Source organism: Gekko japonicus, unplaced genomic scaffold (genome assembly GCF_001447785.1).
Source record: "Gekko japonicus isolate JY-2015 unplaced genomic scaffold, Gekko_japonicus_V1.1 scaffold1102, whole genome shotgun sequence".
In the NCBI taxonomy this organism is placed as follows: domain Eukaryota; kingdom Metazoa; phylum Chordata; class Lepidosauria; order Squamata; family Gekkonidae; genus Gekko; species Gekko japonicus.
In genome coordinates, this window is record NW_015176483.1 from 1 (window position 1) to 22,023 (window position 22,023).

General features: G+C 43.8%; 1 protein-coding gene across 1 annotated transcript in view; it reads right to left on the reverse strand.

Annotated features, from left to right (window-relative positions):
• Window positions 1-10,250: 10,250 nt before the first annotated feature.
• ADAMTSL3 (ADAMTS like 3) overlaps window positions 10,251-22,023 on the reverse strand; it is a gene marked incomplete at its 3' end in the record, with an annotated part of 156,111 nt that continues 144,338 nt past the window's right edge. Inside the window, exons 4-5 of the mRNA XM_015427218.1 lie at window positions 11,959-12,086; window positions 10,251-10,296 (exon numbers count right to left, since the gene is read on the reverse strand). Coding sequence (XP_015282704.1) covers window positions 10,251-10,296; window positions 11,959-12,086 — 174 coding nt within the window. The remainder of the gene's footprint in view (window positions 10,297-11,958; window positions 12,087-22,023) is intronic.

A 22,023-nucleotide genomic window follows, 5' to 3' on the forward strand; every position in this document is an offset into this window, starting at 1 on the left:
CCAGATGCCTCTGGAGGTCATCAGTAAAGACGACCAGCGCTGTCTTTGTCCCATGTCCCAGGCGAAAGCCGGACTGGAAGGGATCTAATATGGAAACGTCATCCAGATAGCTCTGTAGCTGTACTGCCACCACCCTCTCAATTCATTTGCCCAAATAGGGCAAATTGGAAACTGGGTGATAGTTGGCCAATTCAGTCGGATCCAGGGATGGCTTCTTCAAGAGAGGGCGGACCATTGCTTCCTTGAGTGTCCCCAGGAACCGTCCCTCTACAAGGGACGTTGATAATCTCCCTAAGGGCACCACAAAACCCCTTGTGGCCGGCTTTAATCAGCCAGGAAGGGCACGGATCAAGGTTGCATGTGTTTGGGAGTACAGTCTTGAGCAATCTGTCGACTTCCTCCAGGTAGAGCAGGCCGAAAGAATCCAAAGCTGGAATCGAAGACATGCAAGGGGCCTCAAGTTCGCCCTCCAATGCAACTGGATGGCAAATGTGTGATATAGGATGTTGGATTAGATGGGCCACTGGTCTGACCCAGCAAGGTTCTAATATATGTTCATAAACTAGAGTAAGAAATATAGGTAAAGGTAAAGGTTCCCCTTGCTTGAAAGCCAGTCGAATTTGACTCTAGTGTTGCGGTGCTCATCTCCGTTTCAAAGCCGAAGAGCCAGCGCTGTCCGAAGATGTTTCCGTGGTCATGTGGCCGACATGACTAAACACCAAGGTGCTGTTACCAGGTAGCAATAACACACAAGACAGAAAAACACAGTACTCTATGTCCGTTTTGGGATAACAGATGCATCCTCCCTGGTTCTAAGAAAAGACAGAAAGCCATAATATAATAAGACAGCACTGATTAACTGTTCGCTTGCAATTACTGGAATGAACACTCTCCAGTCTGAAAAGGCACCACAACAATAATAAGCGGGGGGTAAAAATTTATGGAACAAAATAGGATTAATAGATCTTTTAAAATTCAAATGGAAGAAAGTCATATTGGCAAAAGCACAACTGACTTTTTGGCACAGAAGAGTATAAAAAATTATGCGGAAATGGCCCAAATAACTTCTTCTTTTTTCTATGAATAGGACCCTAAAGGATTATCTTAAACACTTCCATATTCTGCACATCATAGCATTAGTATGTAACAGTATATAGAGGAGTGGAAATATAAAACAGAGGGATTAAGAAAGACTGAAAGAAATCTCATTGGGCACTATATTAGGAATAGCTTATGTAGTTCATTTTGCCAAGATATCCATAAAAACATCTTAAGGTACACATATATTTTTATTTTAAACAAAGGCAGGTGAACGGCATTGGTTAATAACCAAAGAAAATGCTCTAACTGGTAACCGCAAATTCATTTTATGATTGAAATATCATTAATATTATTTCAGGGACCTACTTATTCGCTGTGACTCTACTGAACTTTACTACTATACTCTTACAAATCCAAATGAAATCAATTTCATGGTAAAACTATTCTTGTTCATTTCATTAAAGCCACATACATATTACATATATCATTTGTAATCTCCACATGGATTTTTAGTGGAGTAACGTATCAGAAAGAAAAACATGCATTTGCTAACAACATCAATTCTGTGCTGCTTTATACCAACAACAGAGACCATTTCTGATATAAGCTGATACAAAACTTCTAATTTGCATACTAAATATTCACATGAAGAAATGCAACACTCTGACAAAAAATTATACTATGAATTACTTGGAAGTGTCAATTCTATGAAATTATACTATGAATTACTTGGAAGTGTCAATTCTCAGATACTCCAACACAGTCCCAGTCAAAGGCCCACTTCACATACATGACAACCACATTATTCATTCATTTAAAACTGTCATACCCTGTGTTCCCAATGTAGTAAATTACTGGGGCAGTGTTCAGCCTTTAATAAAAACAACAGACACACTTATAATAACGAATACTGTCACAATAAAAATCAACAGAACAATTCAACTAAGCAACAGCATCAAAATACAGACTAAATAACCCTAAAATCAGCAACTATTAAATATTTGAGCAAGGAAACTCCAATGCATGTTAGTAAAACTCAAAATTAGACATTCAGAGGAGAGCGGTTAAATGCTGATATTTTATTATGTGCTGTTTTGTCCCAAGGGCGAGCCACCCCAGGGCTGGCCACCGCCACTCGGGACTCCGACGTTGCCAACTACCCAAGCCCAAACCACAACGGAACCTACTGGAGACCAAGGTCGACCCGCCACAACGACAACGCATCCATCAGGGCCCAACGGGGCAACTCCAGACCACCCAGGCAACGGGGAGGGAGAGACACGGGGCTGACACAACCACTAGGGCCAGAGAGAGAGAGCCGGAAGGAAACCGCACCCATGGCTCAGCGTCCCTGCATAAGAGGAGGGGTAGGGCCGGGGAGGAGGGTGGAACACAGGGGAAAGCAGGTGACACGGAGTGGGAATAAAAGGGGGAATGAAGGCAGAGGCCGAGAAGAATGACAAGGCACTGACAGGATGACAGATGGAAGCAGAGAGAGAGAGAGAGCTGTCTGACCAAGCCAAGGGAGAGCGGAGGGTGGTGATGTAACCTCCTCCCCTCCCGATAGTCTAAGGCCTCTGTAGTCCCCCTCCCCCAGGGTGGTGGGACACGGTGGCGGATAGCTCGCTGCAGGTGGGGACTAGCGATAGCAACAAGGGGTCGTCCAGCTCGTGTGACATGTTTAAAAACTCAAATTTATTAAGATATATCTATATATATTATTTTACTGTTTATTGTAGTTATTGGGCTAATGCATTAAATAAATGAAAAGTTTCAGCTTGGCCCCAAAAACATAAAATGATCCAGCAGTTGGTTGTAAGGAGGGAATTGTGGAGAAAAGTAGAAGCATCCCAACAGAAAACAGGGATACTCATTAGAGAGCCAGGACTATGATCAGCTCGACAGCGAACAGCCACCAAAACAAAACTACACTTCACTGTTCATCATTTTATTTACCAGTTTTGGGGAGGGACCCCCCCTATTTTAAAAAAGTTGATTTAAAAAATCACAGAACTAATGTAATATGTAGTTCTACCACAACGGCAAATCCAAGTTTGCTACCATTTAGGCCTCAGGCTAAAAATCACCTCTCTGCTGCATTAGGAGCATGGTGAGTGCAAGGAGGGTGCTAATGCCTCCATTCCTCCTCTGAGGGAGCACCATCTGCCCTTTTTCGGAAACCTTGTGTACCCCATCAGTACACATGGAGCTCACAATGGGACAAATATCAGCCCTGGGGCCATTTTGGGTGAGATAAACAGTGCTGTGGAAACGCTGAAGCCAGTCCCCCACACTCCTAGAAATTGTGTTCCCAGCACAGAACTTGCAAGCACACATATAACAACCCAAGGACCATTTAGATGTAGCAATCTGTCACTCTGTGGCAACAGGGTGGAACCTGGGGAAGGGTAACCAGACCCAGGAGGAGGAAAGGGCTGCTGGCTTGCTGCCTTTGTTGGAACAAGCTTTCTGCTCCTTGTGATCTGTCCGGGGTGCTGAACTCCTTATGCCGACTCCCTTCGTCTTGTGAGACAGCAAAATGGACATATGACCTTCCATTGACTGCTCTGCTTGCTTCAACCAGCTTTCACCCAGTCTGTTGAAGGCGCAGATCCACTGCCAAACTTCTGACCATCCAGCCCTCTCAACGGGCCCCACTATGAAAACTGAATACATTTTCCACTGAAATAAGTGAAAACAAATAATGAAATATTACATGCTTTTATAAGCTCTATATTATATGTTGTTTTTATAAGCTCTATAGTAGGCCTATACAAACATCTCTTAACAGAGTGGCAATACAATGCTTTACTGGAACGGAACTGCATGTACCAACTCTAGCTCCAGGCCTGCTAGTATTGTGTACATTAGACTTTGTGTTCAGACAGCCCAAAACATGGCCTTGTCTCTTCTGGTGAGTAGGGCATAGAGGCTGAGGCCCTGGCTAAAAGGGGGTTGTGTGACCCTTGGTGTGATCCTACTGCATTCTTGCTGCTGTTTTCTCCTGTAAAATCTTCAAGGATGCATACTTCATAAGAACAAACAAGGTAAACGTTAGAACACAATCCTAAGCATGTCTACTCAGAAGTAAGTTACACTATATTTATTGGACTTTCTTCTAGGAAAGTGTTACTGTGCAGCAAGATTCTTACAGAACAGAAACATACTCCAGAAATTGATCAGACTGGGAACAGATTATGTTAGAACCACAGTCATTGCAAAGAAAGTTATATGATTTCCACAGAAAGGAGGAAACCTACAAATAACAAAACATTCCTTGAATATTTAAAGCCTTAAATCTACAGTCTGGTTTCTTAAACAAATATGCATACAGAAGAGTCTCATTAATTCCTTCTGCTTTCTAAATTCAGGATTTGGGTGGGTCTACTGGCTACTTTTGAAAAGGGTCACATCAGACTTTAGGGCTTCAACCCTAAAGGCACAATTGTTGCTAGATGATCTTTAGTTTCAACAAGACAAGGAATCCATCTGCATCTTCTTAAAATCATGCAGCAATTGTACTTGCACACAGAATCAAACTCAGAAGGCTACAAAATCCTGCACATGTTTGCTTCAACTGGGTGTCTTCAAAATGTACTTCTAGCCTACTCACTTCAACTCCTATGTACACAAAGCAGTAGTCCAAGACTTATGGGCATTTAAGCTTTCAACCTACACCAAGTTTGGCTACAAAAACTATGCTTCCTGATCTGTTATGACCATTTTAAAATTCCTTTAAAAATGCTAAAAAGCAGGCAGCCCAGTTTCAATTTCAAAACCTAGGAGAGGTTGAAGAGTTAAACTCTATCTCTCCCTTCCTTGCATGGCCCAAATCAAAGAGAGGCCATGGGAGCCTACAAATTATCTTCGTCTTGTCTGTCTTTGCTCTTTCAAAGGCTATTTTCCCATTTGTCTTTTCAGAGAGGGTGTATCACCTTTCTGTTTAGGCAAACACTGAGCACAAAGACAGCCCAAAACAGCTGAACAGCAGGAAGCACCTCCCTGCCACTCAGCTGGTTTTGCGGCATTTGCAGGGAAGAGAAAGCAGAGGTCTAAAGGGACTCAGAGTTCTTTTAAACCCCCACTTTCTGTTCCATCCATGAACCACCACAAACCACATGAACAATTCTAAAATTTTGTGGAAGTTCTTGACCTGTCATCAACTTCTGTTCCTGAACCACGAGCAGGATAAAATTTGTGATGAATTTTGCTTCATTGTTCAGTTTGTGCCCATCCCTACTTACGAGCTAGACTGAGCCCGAAATCCCTGCAGTCTTGTCTGAGAGACACCCAGAGCTGGAATATGCCTGGGGAAGGAAGTTAAATGATTGTTTAAGTTGTGCTAATGTGGCTATTTTGGACCAGGATCAGTGCAGTCCTAAGAAGAGTTACAGCCCACTAAATCCACTGAAGTTAATGAGCTAAGAAGGATGTAAACTGCATAGAATTGCATTCCTTGTCACATAAGGTATTGTGAGCCAGAGGGCCCCAAGCAGCCAAACTCTAGTTTATTTTGCCCTTTTGCACCACTACCATCCCCCTTTCTGTACTCAGATATCACATTTTGAAAAATCCGAAACATTGTGTGCAGGCACCAACAAGGACTATGTCAAATGTATACAACCATTTGCCTATTGCCTATTGCTGTGCCTGCAGTACAGCAAAGATTAAATTTAAATTTTAACTCCCATAAAGCAGAACAAAGTGGTACAAGGCGGGTGGGTCTCATTTGTGAAAAGGGGAACAATTGAGAACTTGCATCTGATATCCGTGTCTGGCCTGCTCCAGGCTTGACTCACCAAAGGGTTTGTTCCACTGGCTTGTGCCAGCAGTTTGCTCGATTATGTGGCTCTGGCATTAGAAACTCCATCCAAGGAAGGGTGGGGGGAAAGACTGCAGCAGTTCAAGGTCTTTTTTTTTTCTTCAAGAGGCCGTGCGCCGTCTTGCAGCTGAAGCCAGTTGGCACCACAACAGCTATGGAGAAAAAAGGGGGGCAAGGAGCTGGCTGGCTCTACAGGAGATTAAAATGATTCAGTGCATCCACTAACCAGAACCTCCCACTGGAGGGTAGAACAGTAATATTTTATAATACCAAAATACCACTGAGTCCAGGAAGCACACAGCGTGTCTAAGCAGGGCTGTGTACAGGCCACAGTCCCTTGGAAACACAGAAAAGTCACACCATAGGACACTGACATCAGAATCCAGCTTTCTAAGAATCCAGTTTTTAAAAAATAACAGCTTCTAGCATTGTTACAATTTTTTTTTGAAAGTGTGCGAGCAGCACCTGGCATGATTTATGAAACTTTGATACCTCCTGCCTTTCAGCCAACCCTCATTTCCCCTCAGTGGCTCAAAGGAATCGAAATCTAATACAAGTGAAAAAGTCCAGTACAAACTGTTCCTTGGGGAGGGGATTCTTAGCCAGACCCAGGTATGTAGGCGCCCTCTGCCATCAACGAGTTCCCCTCTCCTTCCTCTGTCGTGTCCAGAACCCCGGGTCTCCACCAGCCACAGAAAAGGGGACACAAGGAAGAGGTTAGCAGCACCTTGCACCTCTCACTCCCCCCGCCCCCACCGGAACAGTCAGCCTCTTCAGTCAGGACATCTGCCTCCTCCTTCTCCTTGGCCAGCCACTGGAGCCCTTCGCTTATACTCCTCTTATACCCCACCCAGACCAATTCCTTTCCTTTGGGGTGGAGTCTCTAATTTCCTTTACCCAGCTCTCTTTCTCTCTCTTCCTCGTCTCCCTCCATCTGTCCCTTGAGTCGTGGCCTGGCCCTGCAAGTCTGGGGCCCCTATCCTGGGCATCCTTCCAACAGGGCAGACCTAACTGTTTTGGGGTAGATCTGGCCAGCCTGGGGAGATTCGCCCCTCTGGCCTGGGCTTTCCTCACTGCTGGCTGATGATGTTATCAGCTTGCAATGAGGAGTTGTTGCAGGCTTTAGCCATGGCAGCACCCAGCCCTCTCTTGCTCTGATCATTCCAGGGCTTTTATGCAATACTTGGACCTTCCCTGGTCTGGTTCTTGGCCCACACTGCAGCTCTGGTTCTGTGGGCAGCTGTGGTGCCTGGTAACACATGTGTTCTGGTGTCTGGGAGCTGCGCTGGGCCTGGGGCTGCCTGCTCCTTTGACAGTGGGGCCACATACAGGGTTGATTCCTGTCTTGTTGCCAGACCTAGTTCCTGTGTCTGGGCCTCTTTGCCAAGTAAATGGGTTGGGGCTGGGCACCAGTGGTGCAAGTGAGTCCAGTGAAGGCCTGGTCCTCAGACAACATACAAAGGAGGGGTGCCTAGCGGCTGCCTCCCCCTTTTCTGATGGCGCCTTCTACAGTTAAAGAGATGGCCCTTGGCTGGAACTTGGTGTAGAGACAATGGAAATCTGTCAAGCTGCTGCTTCCCATAACCTCAGAGTCAGAGCCCTCAAATAAGGGCTAGTTCCTGAGGCTGTGCCACATGCTATGCAGGAAAGCCAGCATGCTACCGGGGTTAGACTAGGATCTGGGAGGCCCAGGTCCAAATCCCCTGCTGTCATGGAAGCTCATGGGGTGAGCAGAATGATATGAAGCCGCTTTGTGTCCCCACTGGCTGTTCTTTATACCTGGCTTTCCTCCCTAGAGGGGACCCAAAGCGGCAACTCTCAGCAAAACAAACCAAGCAATCTCAGATTAGTTCTCTCACCATTATATTTTTTTTATGAAATGCAGTGTTGGTGAACTTTCTATGTAATCAGAAGAGTAGGAAATTTAACCCTACCCCAAACGGAGTTTTCCCAACCCAAATCCACATAACCCTTCTGGGGGGAGTTTGACTCACAGCAGAAAATACAGATTTCCTCTTTAAGGAAATGTAGCAGCTGTTGGGGAGTTGAGGAAAAGCAGTATTTAAGCAGGGGGGGAGTGGAAATTATTTATTTATTTATTTCAGTTATACAAATATCCCTAAACCAATGACCAAATAAAATCCCCACCAAAAATAAATATACTGGGGGGCGGGGGCAGAGATATCAAGGCACAGGCACAATTTACTGTGTTTATTTATTTACTTCAGTTATACAAATATCCCTAAACCAATGACCAAATAAAATCCCCACTAAAAATAAATATACTGGGGGGCGGGGGCAGAGATATCAAGGCACAGGCACAATTTACTGTGATATATCCATATCAGGGAACCCTTTTTTTAAAAAAAATTAAAAATCAAAGACTTGAACACAAGACTTGTCAACACAAGGAAAAATTCCTTCTTTCCATGAGGCAGTAAAGTGCAAGGAAGAAAAGGCCATGGGAAAAAAGGGGGGGGGGTGGTTCAGGGAAGAGAAAGGAAAGGGTACTAATTGTTGCAAGCACGTGGGAAGAGCTATCATCACTCCTGTGCCTCCATATAGCCATATACTGCTATCAGACGAACGTTTTTGTTTTTTTTTAATATTTGAAAATTTGCGACATGGTGATAAAAATGCCTCATTACTGAGGTGGGGAAAAGAGAACACAGGGCACAGCTGTCCCACAGTTGTGGTTCTGTCAGAAGAAGGTGGAAGGGAAGTCGAGGAAAACATTACACACGCCAAATGAATGGACTCAGATCTGATTACTAGACCCCTGATCTTAGCCATGACACAATCTTATTTCTCAGACTTATGTTTTGGATTCATTCTTGGCTTTTCCTCCAATTCCAACTCCCAGGCTCAATGCATTTTGGGAGGGGCTGCAGACAACTCTGCAGGAACCTGTATTAGGAGAGCACTTTGCTAACTCAACAACAGAGGCCCACTATCCAAAGTGAAAACATTCTGGAGAAAGATGCAAGAGACATTCCACAGCACCACCTATCAGACAGTTCAGTGTTGGACAAGAAGAACACCACAGGCAATTTATTTTACAAACTGTATTTGCAAAAGCACATGCAGATAAAAGTTACACATAACAGTTGCATCATAAAAGAGTCATGTTCCAAAAGGAGCTGTGAGGGGCTCACAGGTCACTAAATGGCGGGGGGGGGGGACCCTGAAATGGATTATACAAAATTCACTGCTGTAAAGAACAAGGAAAAACAAAAGAATTGAGCAGGCTTCATTTTTAAATAATGGAATGTCTCTCGGGACTTCATTCCACCACTCCTATGAGAAATAGCATAAAGCAGTTGCTAAAGGAACCAGGAACTTCGGTTGTCATCCCTTAGGGACAAGATAACATATTACTTTGCAGATACATGTAATGAAGCCCCCAAACCCCTTTTCTGCTTTGCAAAGGACCTTTAGGATGTGTCAGAGAAGAGAGAGGAAGAAAGAAATTGTGTAACCTCCCCAGAACTTCCCCCCTTTCCTTCCAATTGTTTACATAAAACAACAGTGCCATCATGTTAACCCTTCCAAGTCATGGAGGCATTTCTCTTTCAGAAGATAAACAGATGAAAATCCATTTAGATATAATTTAGTTTTCATGTTGGAGAGGACTAAAAGGCCATCATGCAATCTCCAGAAAAAGAACTGAAGAGGATTTGAGAGGGCTTTTTTAGGTTGAACAGAAAATAAGTGGATGGCCTGACTTCATTGGAAACCAGAAGCTAAGCAGAGTCAGCCCTTGTTATTATTTGGATGGGAGACCACCAAGGAAGTCCAGGGTTGCTACTCAGAGGCAGGCACCAGCAAGCCACCTCTGTTTGATTCTTGCCTTGAAACCCCTACGGGGTTGCCATAATTTGGCTGCAACTTGATGGCACTTTCCAAAATCAGAACATAACTGGAGAGTACAAATAGTTGGGATCAAAGGGTTAGTATGACCTAAAGAACACATGCATGCAGAAGCCTACAAGTGATGCAAAGTGGGAGAAAATGGTGGTGGGGGGTGATGTGTGTCCCCCTCCCTAATCTCTGCTCTCCTCAGGCACCATCCCAAAATCCTCCAGGAACTTCCAAGCCTGAAGTTGGCAACCCTATATTCCATGCACACTTTTGGCAAGGCAGCCAAAGAGGCACATGTAGCCATTTCCATATCCCACTGATTGGCCTGGCTGCCCTTGGGTCTTAAAAATGATTAAACATTGGCCCTGTATTTGAAGAAGGTCAGGAAAGTACAGTGTAATAATTTAGGTTCATGGCACACTAATGTTTAGGTTGAAAAACTGACTGCCGTTGCTAGGCAAAAAGAAACTTACAAGGCTCTTCCTTGAGGGAAAACAAGAAGAATAAAACAGTCTATCATACTTACATTATTGCTGCAGCTTTTATATCGGATATTCCTGCCTTCACAGTTCCTGGAAAAGAAACAAGGTTTAAATGCAACGACTAAGTAGAGGTAACGTTAAAATACTACCCATTCCCATATTAGACACATATTACTGCTTCTCAGATTCAATGTCATTTGGAAGACGAACAGGTTAGCATGGCTATCTGAGGAAGCAGCATGGCTTTTCCTGATGGGCAGACAGCCATGCAAAATTCCAGCCTACTTCTGAAATATCATGCACAAAAAGCTGTATAATTTACCGGCAGCCAGTTTTGAGAAATGATTTACATGGTGAATAATGCAACTCTCTAACCTGAACCAACAGTTGCTTCCCCTGGAAAGGAAGGAATTGGGGAAGCCGGGTAGCAAGAGCTGAGATTGTTCTCCTGGGTCCAGCTCGTAAGTACATAAGCCTTGAGCATGGCCACAGGTACTTTGGACAGGGGAGGGGTTATGGAAAATCCTGCCAGCCAGCTGAAAACATCTCACTGACTTTGTTCTCCTCTGCTCTTTTCACAGGTATTTAAGGCCTGGGTGTTCCCAGAGGCACAAGCCAAAGAGTTCTTTTCATTTGGACCTCAGCCTAAGGGTCGCAAATTATATCTGAGCCCAGTAGCAAGTTTTTCCAGGTCTAAGCTTTCTAGCATCAAAGCTCCCTTAATCAGATATAGTCTCTGACAAAGGGAGCTTTTGACTCTTGAAGGCTTCTACCCTGCAAATCTTGTTGGTGTCTAAGGTGCTCCTGGACTCAAATCTTATTCTTCTGCTGCAGACCAACATGGCGACCCACTTGAAACTATCTTCATGGAAGGCATCAGATTAGAACTAGATGGAAGACCAGTTCAGAGAGAGAGGGAAGACCTGCTCCTATGCCTCCCCAACCCACCTGGCATTTTGCTTTTGTTGCATTTTTTCCCTTTACTGTAAGACATTTTGGGTCCCCCTTAGGGATAATAGATTCTGCATTCAGGCTGCCATTATGAAAGGAATATTTAGTTCCTCCTAAACTGGGCAGACTGACTTGCATATTGTGAACTGAAGAGTGTTGAGAACTACAGCAGGTACACAAGGCCGCTGCAAAAATGCTGTCTGGAGCGGGCCATAGGAACGGTATCATTCCAGTGATGCACCACCTAGGTAGGCTACCAGACCCAGTTCAAAGTGCTGATAATGACCTTTAAAGCTCTATATGGCCTGGGACCTGCATACCTTAAGAACCACCCACTACAAACCTACTCAACCATTACAACCATTTTTAGGAAACCAGCTTCAGGTGCCCCATCATCTGATGCTAGACAGGTGGCAACCCAAAAAAGGGCCTTCTTGGGTCAGGGCACCAAAATTATGGAATTCCCTCCCCAAGGATATTTATTTGTCCCTTCTTATCACTGTCTTCTTCCAGCAGGTGATGACTTCCATTTCCTCTGGTATACTCTGACCTTTCTTCTTGTTTGTTTTTATAGATGTCTGCATTATTTTTAAAAGTTGGTTTTAATGTCTTTTTAATTGTTTGCTGCCTTGAAGACTCTAATTGGACAGATTGGGGGCATACAAATATTTTAAATAAATAATGTCGTACAAAGTCTTTGCAAATTTTGCAAATAAAACACAGACTTTCAGCCTGTTCTCTGAAGATTGCATAATCCTGTATCATTCATGGACTTTCTCACAGGTAATATGAATTACCAACCTGCCATTTAAACATCTCCTGAGAGAGTAGGATGCCCCTCCTCCACACGTACGGGAGCAATCACTCCAAGCTCCCCAGGCGTCCCAGCCACCTTCTTTATCTTCCTCAGACTGGGTAATTCTTGAGGTCTGGAAACATGGCAGAAAAGAACAGTAACCCAGTAGTCCAGTAGCACTGCACACTTTGTAAACATTGTTAACATTTACAATTCACCTTTGGCAGATGGTAGCAGTAACAAACACAGATGACTATTCCAAAGTAAATCATGGCAGTGGCGGTGTGTGTGTGTGTGTGATAGTGTTTCTGTACTGTTTTCAAAGAAAAGATATATTTTGAACCAAACTCTTTCCATTTTTGAATATAACTCTCCCCTCCTCTTTTTGTAAGTCCATATACCTCACCTTGGGGGGTCTAAATTCAGTGATGAGCATCAGAGAAAACCTGGGTTGTCCTTCTGGATACTGCAAAGGGGGTCAACATGAGCACATGAAGCTGCCTTATACAAAGGAAGGCTATAATCAGCTCTGACTGTCAAACTGACTCTCAGGCAGAGATAAGAACCCAAGAAGCCCTCTGACAGATCAGATTGGTGGCCCATCTAGTCTAGCATTCTGCTTAACACAGTGGCCAACCCGTTGTCCTGGAGGACCAACGCACAGGGCACAGAGACCAAGGCCTCCCTCACTTCAATGCTGCCTCCTAACATTGGTATTCAGATGCTGACTGCCTCTGGTAGTTGAGGTTCCCTTCAGTCACCATAGCTAGTAGCCATTAATAGACTTCTCCTCTATGTATTTCTCTAAACCCCTTTAAAACCCATCTACAATTGTGACCCATCACTACATCTGCTGGTATGGAATGAAGAAATAAGTAATTCCTCTCATCCATCCTATTGACTTCATTGGATGCCACTGGATTCTCCTGCTATGGGTTCTCTCTATTCTCTTTCTCCATGCATAATTTTTGTCAACCCTGTCCCATGAGACTCCTTTAAGCTGGAGATGCTGTGGACTAAGGCCCCACCTAAACAAAACAGGCACCCTCAGGTTCACCCAGGGGAACCACCACCAGGTCAGCCCCATTCTGGTTCGAACCACTGTGGCACAGGGGCACGGAGGAGATCCTGCCTTTCCTCCAGCCATGTTTTTCCTCTCTGAAATGGCACTGCGGAACATTATTTGCTCTCATGCCACCCCCAGTGCCATTTCAGGGAGGAAAAACTGCACGGGGGGAGGCAGGATCCTCTCCTCCTCCTGCTACAGAGGTCCCCAGCAGGACTGGATCCTTACAGTGCTGTGTAAGGGAGTTCCTAGTTAAGAACTCACATTTTTAAAATGGCAGCAAGTCCCCGGGGACAATCGAGGGACACCCTCTTGTCTAGATGGGCCCAGAGCCTGGGACATGACGTATGCAAAGCATGTGTTCAATTACTGGCAGCAAAGGCTCGCTTCTGCTCAAACAGGCAATGCAGACTCTTTCCCAGTTTTAAAATTTCATGGACACCTGGAGGATTTGGGCATAGCTGCCAACCTCTGCCACTTTTCCCTGAACTTCCCAGGGAAGTTATGTGGTGTTAACAAAAACACTGGTGGCACCCAAAGTCATAACTCATGTTTAAACACTTTGGCTATTACCTCTTGTCTGGAATGTTTCTATCGCCCCTCTTTAAAGCTGCAGGGTTTGTTTTTTTTAACAAATAAATAAAAGACAGTTCTTTTATACTTGCAATCTGAATTCTACATCTATGCAACCAGTGCCCAAGGCGTGGTGGGAATTATTCATTTTTGCCTGTGACTTTAGAAAAGGATACAGAGTGGGAGGTGGCAACAGGATCGTGAGGGGAACAGGCAAGAGCAGCCATGACTTCTGCACTGGGAGGTTTCTCTACCTGGTATGCCCAAGAATACAGCTGATGAGTACAGTCAGTTCCCCTCCCCACTTGCACTCATACTTGGATCCCACTTGCTGCCTAGAAAAGCTGCACTCCGGGGCACATCCTGGGTAGGGTCATGATCGTGCTGCCAAAATCAGGGGGTGTAAACCACATTAGTACTGTCCGTATAGCAACAGTTAGATTGCAGATTCTCTCAGGGGTAGGTTCAGTCCTTCGAAATGACCACCCAGAGGGGTGTGGAGGGCACTGCCGTTGGCTACATTTGGGAAACCCTGCCAGGCCAAGGCCATCCCTTTTCAGTGGACATTTGGTGGAGGGTAAACTGCTTAGGCAGATGTGGATAATCGGTGCAGTTGGTTTTGGATCTGTGTGTTTTGTAACCGTTGCTTTTACCTTGCATGTTTGTTTTTCATTTGATAATGGACTTCTTTTGTCTTTATGGAAGTTCTTGCACTGATAGCAGTAGGGTTGCCAGGTTGCCAGTAACCTGGAGAAAAAAATGTCCTGCCCCATTAACACTAATTAAGTGCCCTGAAGTTGCTACTGACTAATGGCAGTCCTTCGTAGAGTTTTCAAGGCAAGTGATGAGCAGAGGTGGTTTTGCCATTCACTGGCTGCCTCTGGTGGCCTCTCATCCAAGTACTGACCAGGGCCGACCCTGCTTGGTTCCCAAACTCTGACAAGTTTCAATGGGCTAGTCAGGGCCATTCAGGCTGCCTGCTCCTTTCATAGAAATTCAATGGGTTGTTATTTACCTGGTGACATTATTTGCTACCATGCCATGAAAAGGTTCATATGCCCATTTCTGCACATTAAACTTACATTAAAGGGGCAGGACATTTTTTCACCAGGTTACTGGTAACCCCAGTGAAGGAGAGAAGGTGAAATAGAAACACTTTAAACTTATAGATTCAATTGTTATTCTGAAGTGCAAATTTTACTTTGGAGGCTAGGACCAATGCTCCCTCTAAGTTGTGGAGTCTTATGGGCAAAAATTCTACTTTGTGAGCTACAGGCATTAAAGTTGTGAGCGAACGATTAGGCTACTGCATAAATTGGTTCGCTCTGGAGCCATCCTTCCTGAACTAAGACAAAAATGTGTAAGCCGGAGGCTAAAAAACTGAGCTAGCTCACACTAACTCAGCTTAGAGGGGACACTGGCTAGGGGACACTGGCTAGGACCCCTGTCACCACCAAAATTAAGCAGAGCTCCTGAAGCTATATGCACTGTTTCGCAGCCTTCAAGTCCCCAAATTCCATCTCCTAAAAAAATCTGTTTGGTGCAGTGATTAGAGTGTCAGACTAGGATCTAGGAGAGCCAGGTTTGGATCCCCACTCCGCCATGGAAGCTTGCTGGGTGACCTTGGACCAGTCACACACTCCCAGCCTCACCTATCTCATAGGGGTGTTGTTGTGAGGATAAAATGGAACAGAGGAAAACAACATAAAGCTGCTTCTGCTCCCCACTGGGGAGAAAGATGGGATATAAAGGCAGTAAATCAATCAGTCAATAAAAATGCCCTTGTGCTGGCCCAGCTAAAAATTCAATTAGCATCAAACTATATGTATAAGCAGTAAGTACTTTTCTATTGCACACCAGAGGTCTGAAGTGCAGCCACATTGAACTTCACTGGATACCTTAATTTTTGCCATTGCAATATGAAGTATGTTGACAAAGAGACCTGATCTGGTCCTTACATGGCTTGGATTAGGTAATATTGATGCTATGAGATACAGATGCACATAAAGAACACCTAATCATTGATATGTTGCACAGGATTACGTTTCTGGCCCTTCCAGACTTGATATACACAGCATTATCATAGCACTGTTCTTTCAGACTCATAAATAGGGAACTGATTATATCTTCCAGATTATATCATTGCATAGATGTGGAAGAATAAGGGCTGCCTCCAACCAGGACATAAATATTTTAAGAAGTCGTGGCAGAGAAGTACCCTCCATCAAAGAAATCTTTAGATTTGTGTTTCCTGAGCAGATAAACACACCCCATGCCAAAGCACTTTTCAAACGTAGGAAAAAAATAGTTTATGCTATAGCACAGAAACCCGTGATTCAAGAGAAGTAGGTTTTAAAAGCCCTGTGAAAAGAGACACAAGTTCTTAAGCCAACCCAAAACAGCCTAGTGCTTTTTGACCTATTGGACTATACATACTTGTGGTATAAAATTCTAACTCTGTTACAATGGGCAAATCTTGTGGACATAAAAAAGGGATGACCTGCCCTGTGATTTAAAGTGTGAATAAACAAAATTACGTTAAATATGTTCATTAACAGAGAAAAGGATATGGATTGAACTAGGGACTTGGCACACATAAAACAGATGCTCTGCCACTGAGCCACAGTTCCTGTCTTGCACAAGTGATTCTCAAGAAGAAGCTGAAGCTGCACATGCGTGAAGTGGCATCAAGTTGCTGCTGACTTCTGGTCTTTCACAATTAAGGTACCGTGCCAGAGTGAGGATGTATTATTCCCCCACTCTGCCAATGTATGGGAAGTGACAGCATTCAGAGGGAAGAATTTACAGGTCAGAGGCGACTCTCTGAGGCACCCTGCACCAGAGCTCAGATGTGCAGAGATTCTCCTCAAGCACTTCCATCGGCCAGGAAGCACAGACCCATCACTACGTGCTGATGACGGTGCGGGTAAATGGGGAGAGTAAAGTACACAGAAATAACATTGACTGGGCATTTGCGAGGAGGATTCCTGCCCAAGGCTCCCGGGGTAATAGAGAAAACACACATCTCTAAATTTATTTATTTGTAGTCCGCCTTTCCAACTGAGGCTCAAGTTTGAACATGCCTTCCGTTTTCACCGAGAAACACCCTATGGTATCAAAAGTTGAGGAAATGCCAACTGAAACAAGCAAAAGCCTTAAAAAAGGAACATTATCAATCAACTCTCAGGCAGATTCCCAAACCAAAATACTACCCTTCAGTGCATGTTTGTAACTTATTGATTTAATTCCTAACAGTGACCCTCCAGATTCTTCCCAGTATAAGTCATGCCACTTCACTGGTATTTCTTCCCCCTATTTGAATTGGGTTTCACAGCATAGGCAAATATAATACATAGATTTGATGAAAGCTGACAGCTAGTAAATCAAATATTATTTTGCTAGTAAATTACCAGGCCGGCTCAAACTACCTTTAACTCTTTTCCCATGGGACAAATGATTTGGACAGGCTGGAGTTTAAATCAACACTGTGGGTACTGGCCGAGTCAAATGAGTATGAAGACAGATTTGTTGGCACGAACAAGGGCTTTGATCGTCCTAAGGAAAATTAGATTTTTGGAACCAGATACTATTCAGAAGAATCCATTCTTATCTACTCCCCCAATTTAATAGCTGAACAACTGTGCATTGTTTTGGAGCTCTTAATCACATTCAGCTCTCCAATCCTTAAGCGCTCTTAGGAAGGGGAAAGACCTGTTAAAGGGAGTTTGGCTTAATTCTCTGTAAATATGCATAGGATCTTACTGGAATTTTAATTACTTTACAAATTCCTCAAGTTGTCCATAATTTTATGACTACAGCTTCAGGTGGGAGGTTTGCATGTGTGACTTTTAACAGATAGTACATTCGTGCTTTGCAGGGTAGTACTTTAACAATGGGAGTTAGCTTGCACATTCAGCCCTCAAGTATTAAGTAATCAGGTGGTGTACATGCGTGCTTGAACTGACTGGGTAGTACTAACCTTATTAAATGGGGGAAAGAACCTGACATTATGTATGGCACCAAGAATCTTGAACGGGGACTTTAACCACAAGATCCAGACTCTTCACTCTCTGCACCACTGTGGTAGATTGACAGAGGCAGGCTCTCCTGACTATTCCATGTTGCCTTCCTGTACCACCACTGCATGTGGTCAGAGGGTTGCATTGCAGCTTTCAGCACAACAGTGATCAGGAGTCAAAATGAACCAATAGAATCCTATTGGGCTGTATAAAGTCACTGGATTTGGCTGGGCTCTTCTGCCCTGAGCACAGACTGAGCTTTCTCCCCCCCCCCCCGCCACTAGCCCTGCCCACTTCCTGACTTGCCATCAGACAGTTTGCTGAGATAGGCTAGGGTCACTACATCAGCATGATGAGGATGGAGGGGTAGAACTGGGCTCAAAGCTTCAGCTTAGATGTTATGGGAAGAACTTGTAACTTTGTTTCTTATCAGCACACACCTACAAATGGGAAATGCTTTGCTGTGTGGTAAGCCTCATGCACTCTGCTAACTTGCTAATGGTTCCTGGCTATACCAAACCAGAGAATCTGACAGAACAAGGGATGGGGGGAAGAGAAGGTCCCTGGGCCCTGTGCTTTGCACTCCCCAGCCAGTCTCATTGGCATAGTTTTGCTCACACTGCATCATGAAAAAAAGACACTAGTTCATTGGAATAATTAAGCTTATGTGCCTATCTATACCATACACCCAAGTTCTTGGCAGATTAACATGTCATGTTTATACCTAGAACCATTTTTAACGTTTACCATCTTTAGGGATTCTATACCCTCTAGGATTCAGGGGAACGAACAACTGCTTCACTGGGTCCCTCTGCTGCCATTATCCACTAGCTATGAAGACAGATAAACTTTAATTCCAATACATTACAATTTGTTACATTAGCTATCTGAAGTATTGTCTAAACATTCACAGAAAGAAAGTTTCATTACTAAATATTAGATAAAATACGGTAAAGGGCATTTTCTCACCCACCCCCATCCCTTCTAAGAATTCTCTATATTATAAAAGGCTGTAAAAATGTGTTGCCAATTTATCCAATTTTCTAACAAAATTTTCCAGGATTTCAACAGACAACATATAAAGATACTAAAAATACTCTTGGCTGCTTATTCACTTGGCCAGAATTTACAACAAAAAGCTCATTCCAAGATAGGATCGTCCATATAAATTTTCTACTGCAAACCATCCAGTTTCTCTTTTACAATTTTCTGATAATTCCCCAGTTTCTTGTAAGTCAAGTTTTCCCTACCTGTCTACAAGAAGTGATATGATAGTGCCAGGATTATTGCATAGCTGGGACAATAAATCAGCCAATAAAATTGGGTGGTGCAGATTAATTTTATTTCACAATTACCCAAATTAATTTAGCATCAACATGAATCCCTCAGGAGAGGTCATCCAGAGATTCGGAGAGCAGTCTTCATAGCCTCAAACAGCTTTGTTTTTCAATTTCAATTGAGTTTGGTGAATTAATGGAGATTCTCAGTCAGTTTCCAGAGGTGGTAATGAGCTAGATGGACTCTCCTGAACACAATCCAACATCATGAATTAGAGGATAACGACTGGGCCAGTTCTGGACAGGGTTGTACCACCCACCCAAAAGAGCAGCATCACTGCTTGGGAGTATTAGATGAGTGTCAGTAGATGGAGTCTCAGGTCTCCTATCTGGCACCTTTGTCCAGCTTCTAATTGTTGTGTGTGTGGTCTCCTTTCCCTAAGAGGCATAATTATCCAGGCTGTGGTCACAATCTTGTTGGACTACTAATAATACTAGATCAGATTATGCAAAGTTGCCTTGGAAGAATATCCAGGACCTTACATTTTAATTAACTGATAAGACACTGCAAAAAAGCAATCCTTGTACATATATGGATCAATTAAGATTCATTTTGTGCAGGGATGCACCAATGCTTGCAAGGACACATGTGCCTCAAAACACCATACAAAAATGGTATTAGTGCCATGATACAACACCTTGTCCTTTATATGCCAGTACTTTTATGGGGACGAAGGACCCATCTCAGTTTCCAAACAAAAGGCTTGGATCTAGCATTATAAGTCATTTAACCAAGCAGTACAAAACAAAGGCATGAGACAACAATGTGACTTGGCCTCTTGCCTGGTGGCATGTGGGCCGGTGGGAATTTCTGAAGCCAGCAGAGGCATGGATTTCAAAGAAATGTGACAACTTGAATCCTATTATCCTTTCAGAAAACAAACCAACTTCCTATTGGTTAGAACCAGTCTATGGACTGGTACTACCAGGTAACACTAGAAATGTTTTCTATTTGCTTTCTAAAGTGCTTCTAACCATTTTGTTTCTTATGAAATGGACTGTTTGTTTGGCTGTAGAACCACACTTCCAGAACCTTCCATTAAAAAAAATTCAGTAGCAGCAAAAGAACAGTCACATGATTAAATACTTGTGAGAAATTTTGACACTACAGGAAATAGTGCAGTTATGTTAAGCATGGGCTTGTTATTCTTGAAAGCCATCTAAACAGAATTCAGAAGCCTACAGCTGAGAGGTGGGAGGTAAATCAACGGTGGGCCTATTTCCGTGTGGGTAAAGGAAGGCTCAATTTAACATTCTGTTCTGCCAAGATGTGGAACTTCCTGTCTTCCTGAGAATGCTAGCTGCTTTGAATTCATGAGATAAGGCATGGTAGAATTATTTTAAATTAATATAAATTAAACAATGGCAATAACTTAAATAAGTGTAAGCAGCAATATGCGACAAAACATGGCAATTCTTTTTTGGCATAGCCAGCACCACAAGGTGTGCACACACAGACCGGACATGTCTCTTTGAGCACTGCTGCCTGGGCCACTCAGTCTATTATGGAAATGAGCAGCGGGCAGTTTAGGAAATACAGTGTCCAGCAGGCAAGAGGAGGGTGGAAACCAGCCAATGCCAACTCACTCCCCACCCACACTTCACACTTTCTGCTCTGCCATGCCACTGCATGCAGTCTTCCCAGTCAAACCTTGGTCACCAAATAGCAAGAGAGCAAAGGGAACAGGTAGGGGAGAAAGAGAGGGGAGTGGGCTGGCCCACACTACTCTGCACCAACCCCTTGCTTCATATATCATTCATTTTGCTCCAGCTTTGGACATAGGGCTTCCATACAATCTACACGAGAGAGCAGGATCAGGTACTGAAGGTGTAGGGCAAATGTAGCAGGTTTTCACAATATGCCCACCCTACTGCACACCTAGAAAGCTCCGGCAGTCATATTTTGTGTGGCTCATTGGCTGATCCCCAAACAGCAGCTCACATATTTCCCTTGCTTGGTGGAACAGTTGAAACTAACAAGAGAGGAGAACTGTGGGGACATGCCTGCCAGCTGCACAAAGAGCTGGGCTGAGCTTCAGGGGATTAAAAAAAATAAATAATTTTTTTTTATTTGTAATGGAATCATAAACGTTTTGCAAAACAACTGCTGCTATTACTCAGCAGTTGAACAATTATGTATAATGCCTAGTGGGCTGACAGCATACCAAAAGCATTCTTGAGCAATGTATGCAACATCGCTTGTTAAATTTAAACCTGACTGGTGTGATTCCGTTTGGCCAGTATGAAGCTATGTTAGTGGAAAAGACTAGAGTGGTTTTCTGTTTTTAGAGAGAGCTATTTTGGGGGGGGTTAGTGTGATTCTACTTGCTGGGCACCCCCATCCCCCCCCGGCCCTGCGAGGCTGGAGATTTTGGGGGTGGAGCCTGAGCCATGGGTGTTGCCTTCTGACACACTTCCGGTGGTGTCAGGGGGTGTGGCATATGCAAATAAGTTATGCTAATGAGCTCCTGTATCCCTTTTTCTACGAAATGACCCCTGCCTGAACCAATATCTTATGTCCAACAATTATTCCCACACTGGATTGGAATCAATTCCTAAAGGTTCCTATGGAAATCAGCTTGCCTTCCTGCAGAACTAGTATGCTGAATATGAATTTTAGGGTTGCCAACCTACAGGTGGGGTCTGGAGATCTGAAATGACACCTGACCTACAAAACTACTATTATGCTACAGCTCTTTCTGATGTTCTGAAGATGTTGGATGGTACTTCACTAACTAACTGGATGATGGCGGAACAAACCAGTGTTGCCCCTCTTACATTACGAGAATTTTTATGGTGCCCCCAACAGCAGAGACCTAAATTAGTGACGGATAATCCGTATTTAAGTCATACAATACGAATTTGGGATAGACAGAGGAAACGTCTGGTACCCCCCATTTCACAACTATCAGCGTATACAAATCAGGGGTGGTTTCCACCAGGCCAGGAACCGGGGGCATTTCAAGTCTGGACAGATGCAGGTTTCAATCAACTCCAAGATTTGGTTAAGAAAGGAAAAATAATGAACAAGAATTTTTTTGAGGAGCGAATTGGTAAACCTATTCCATGGCTCAG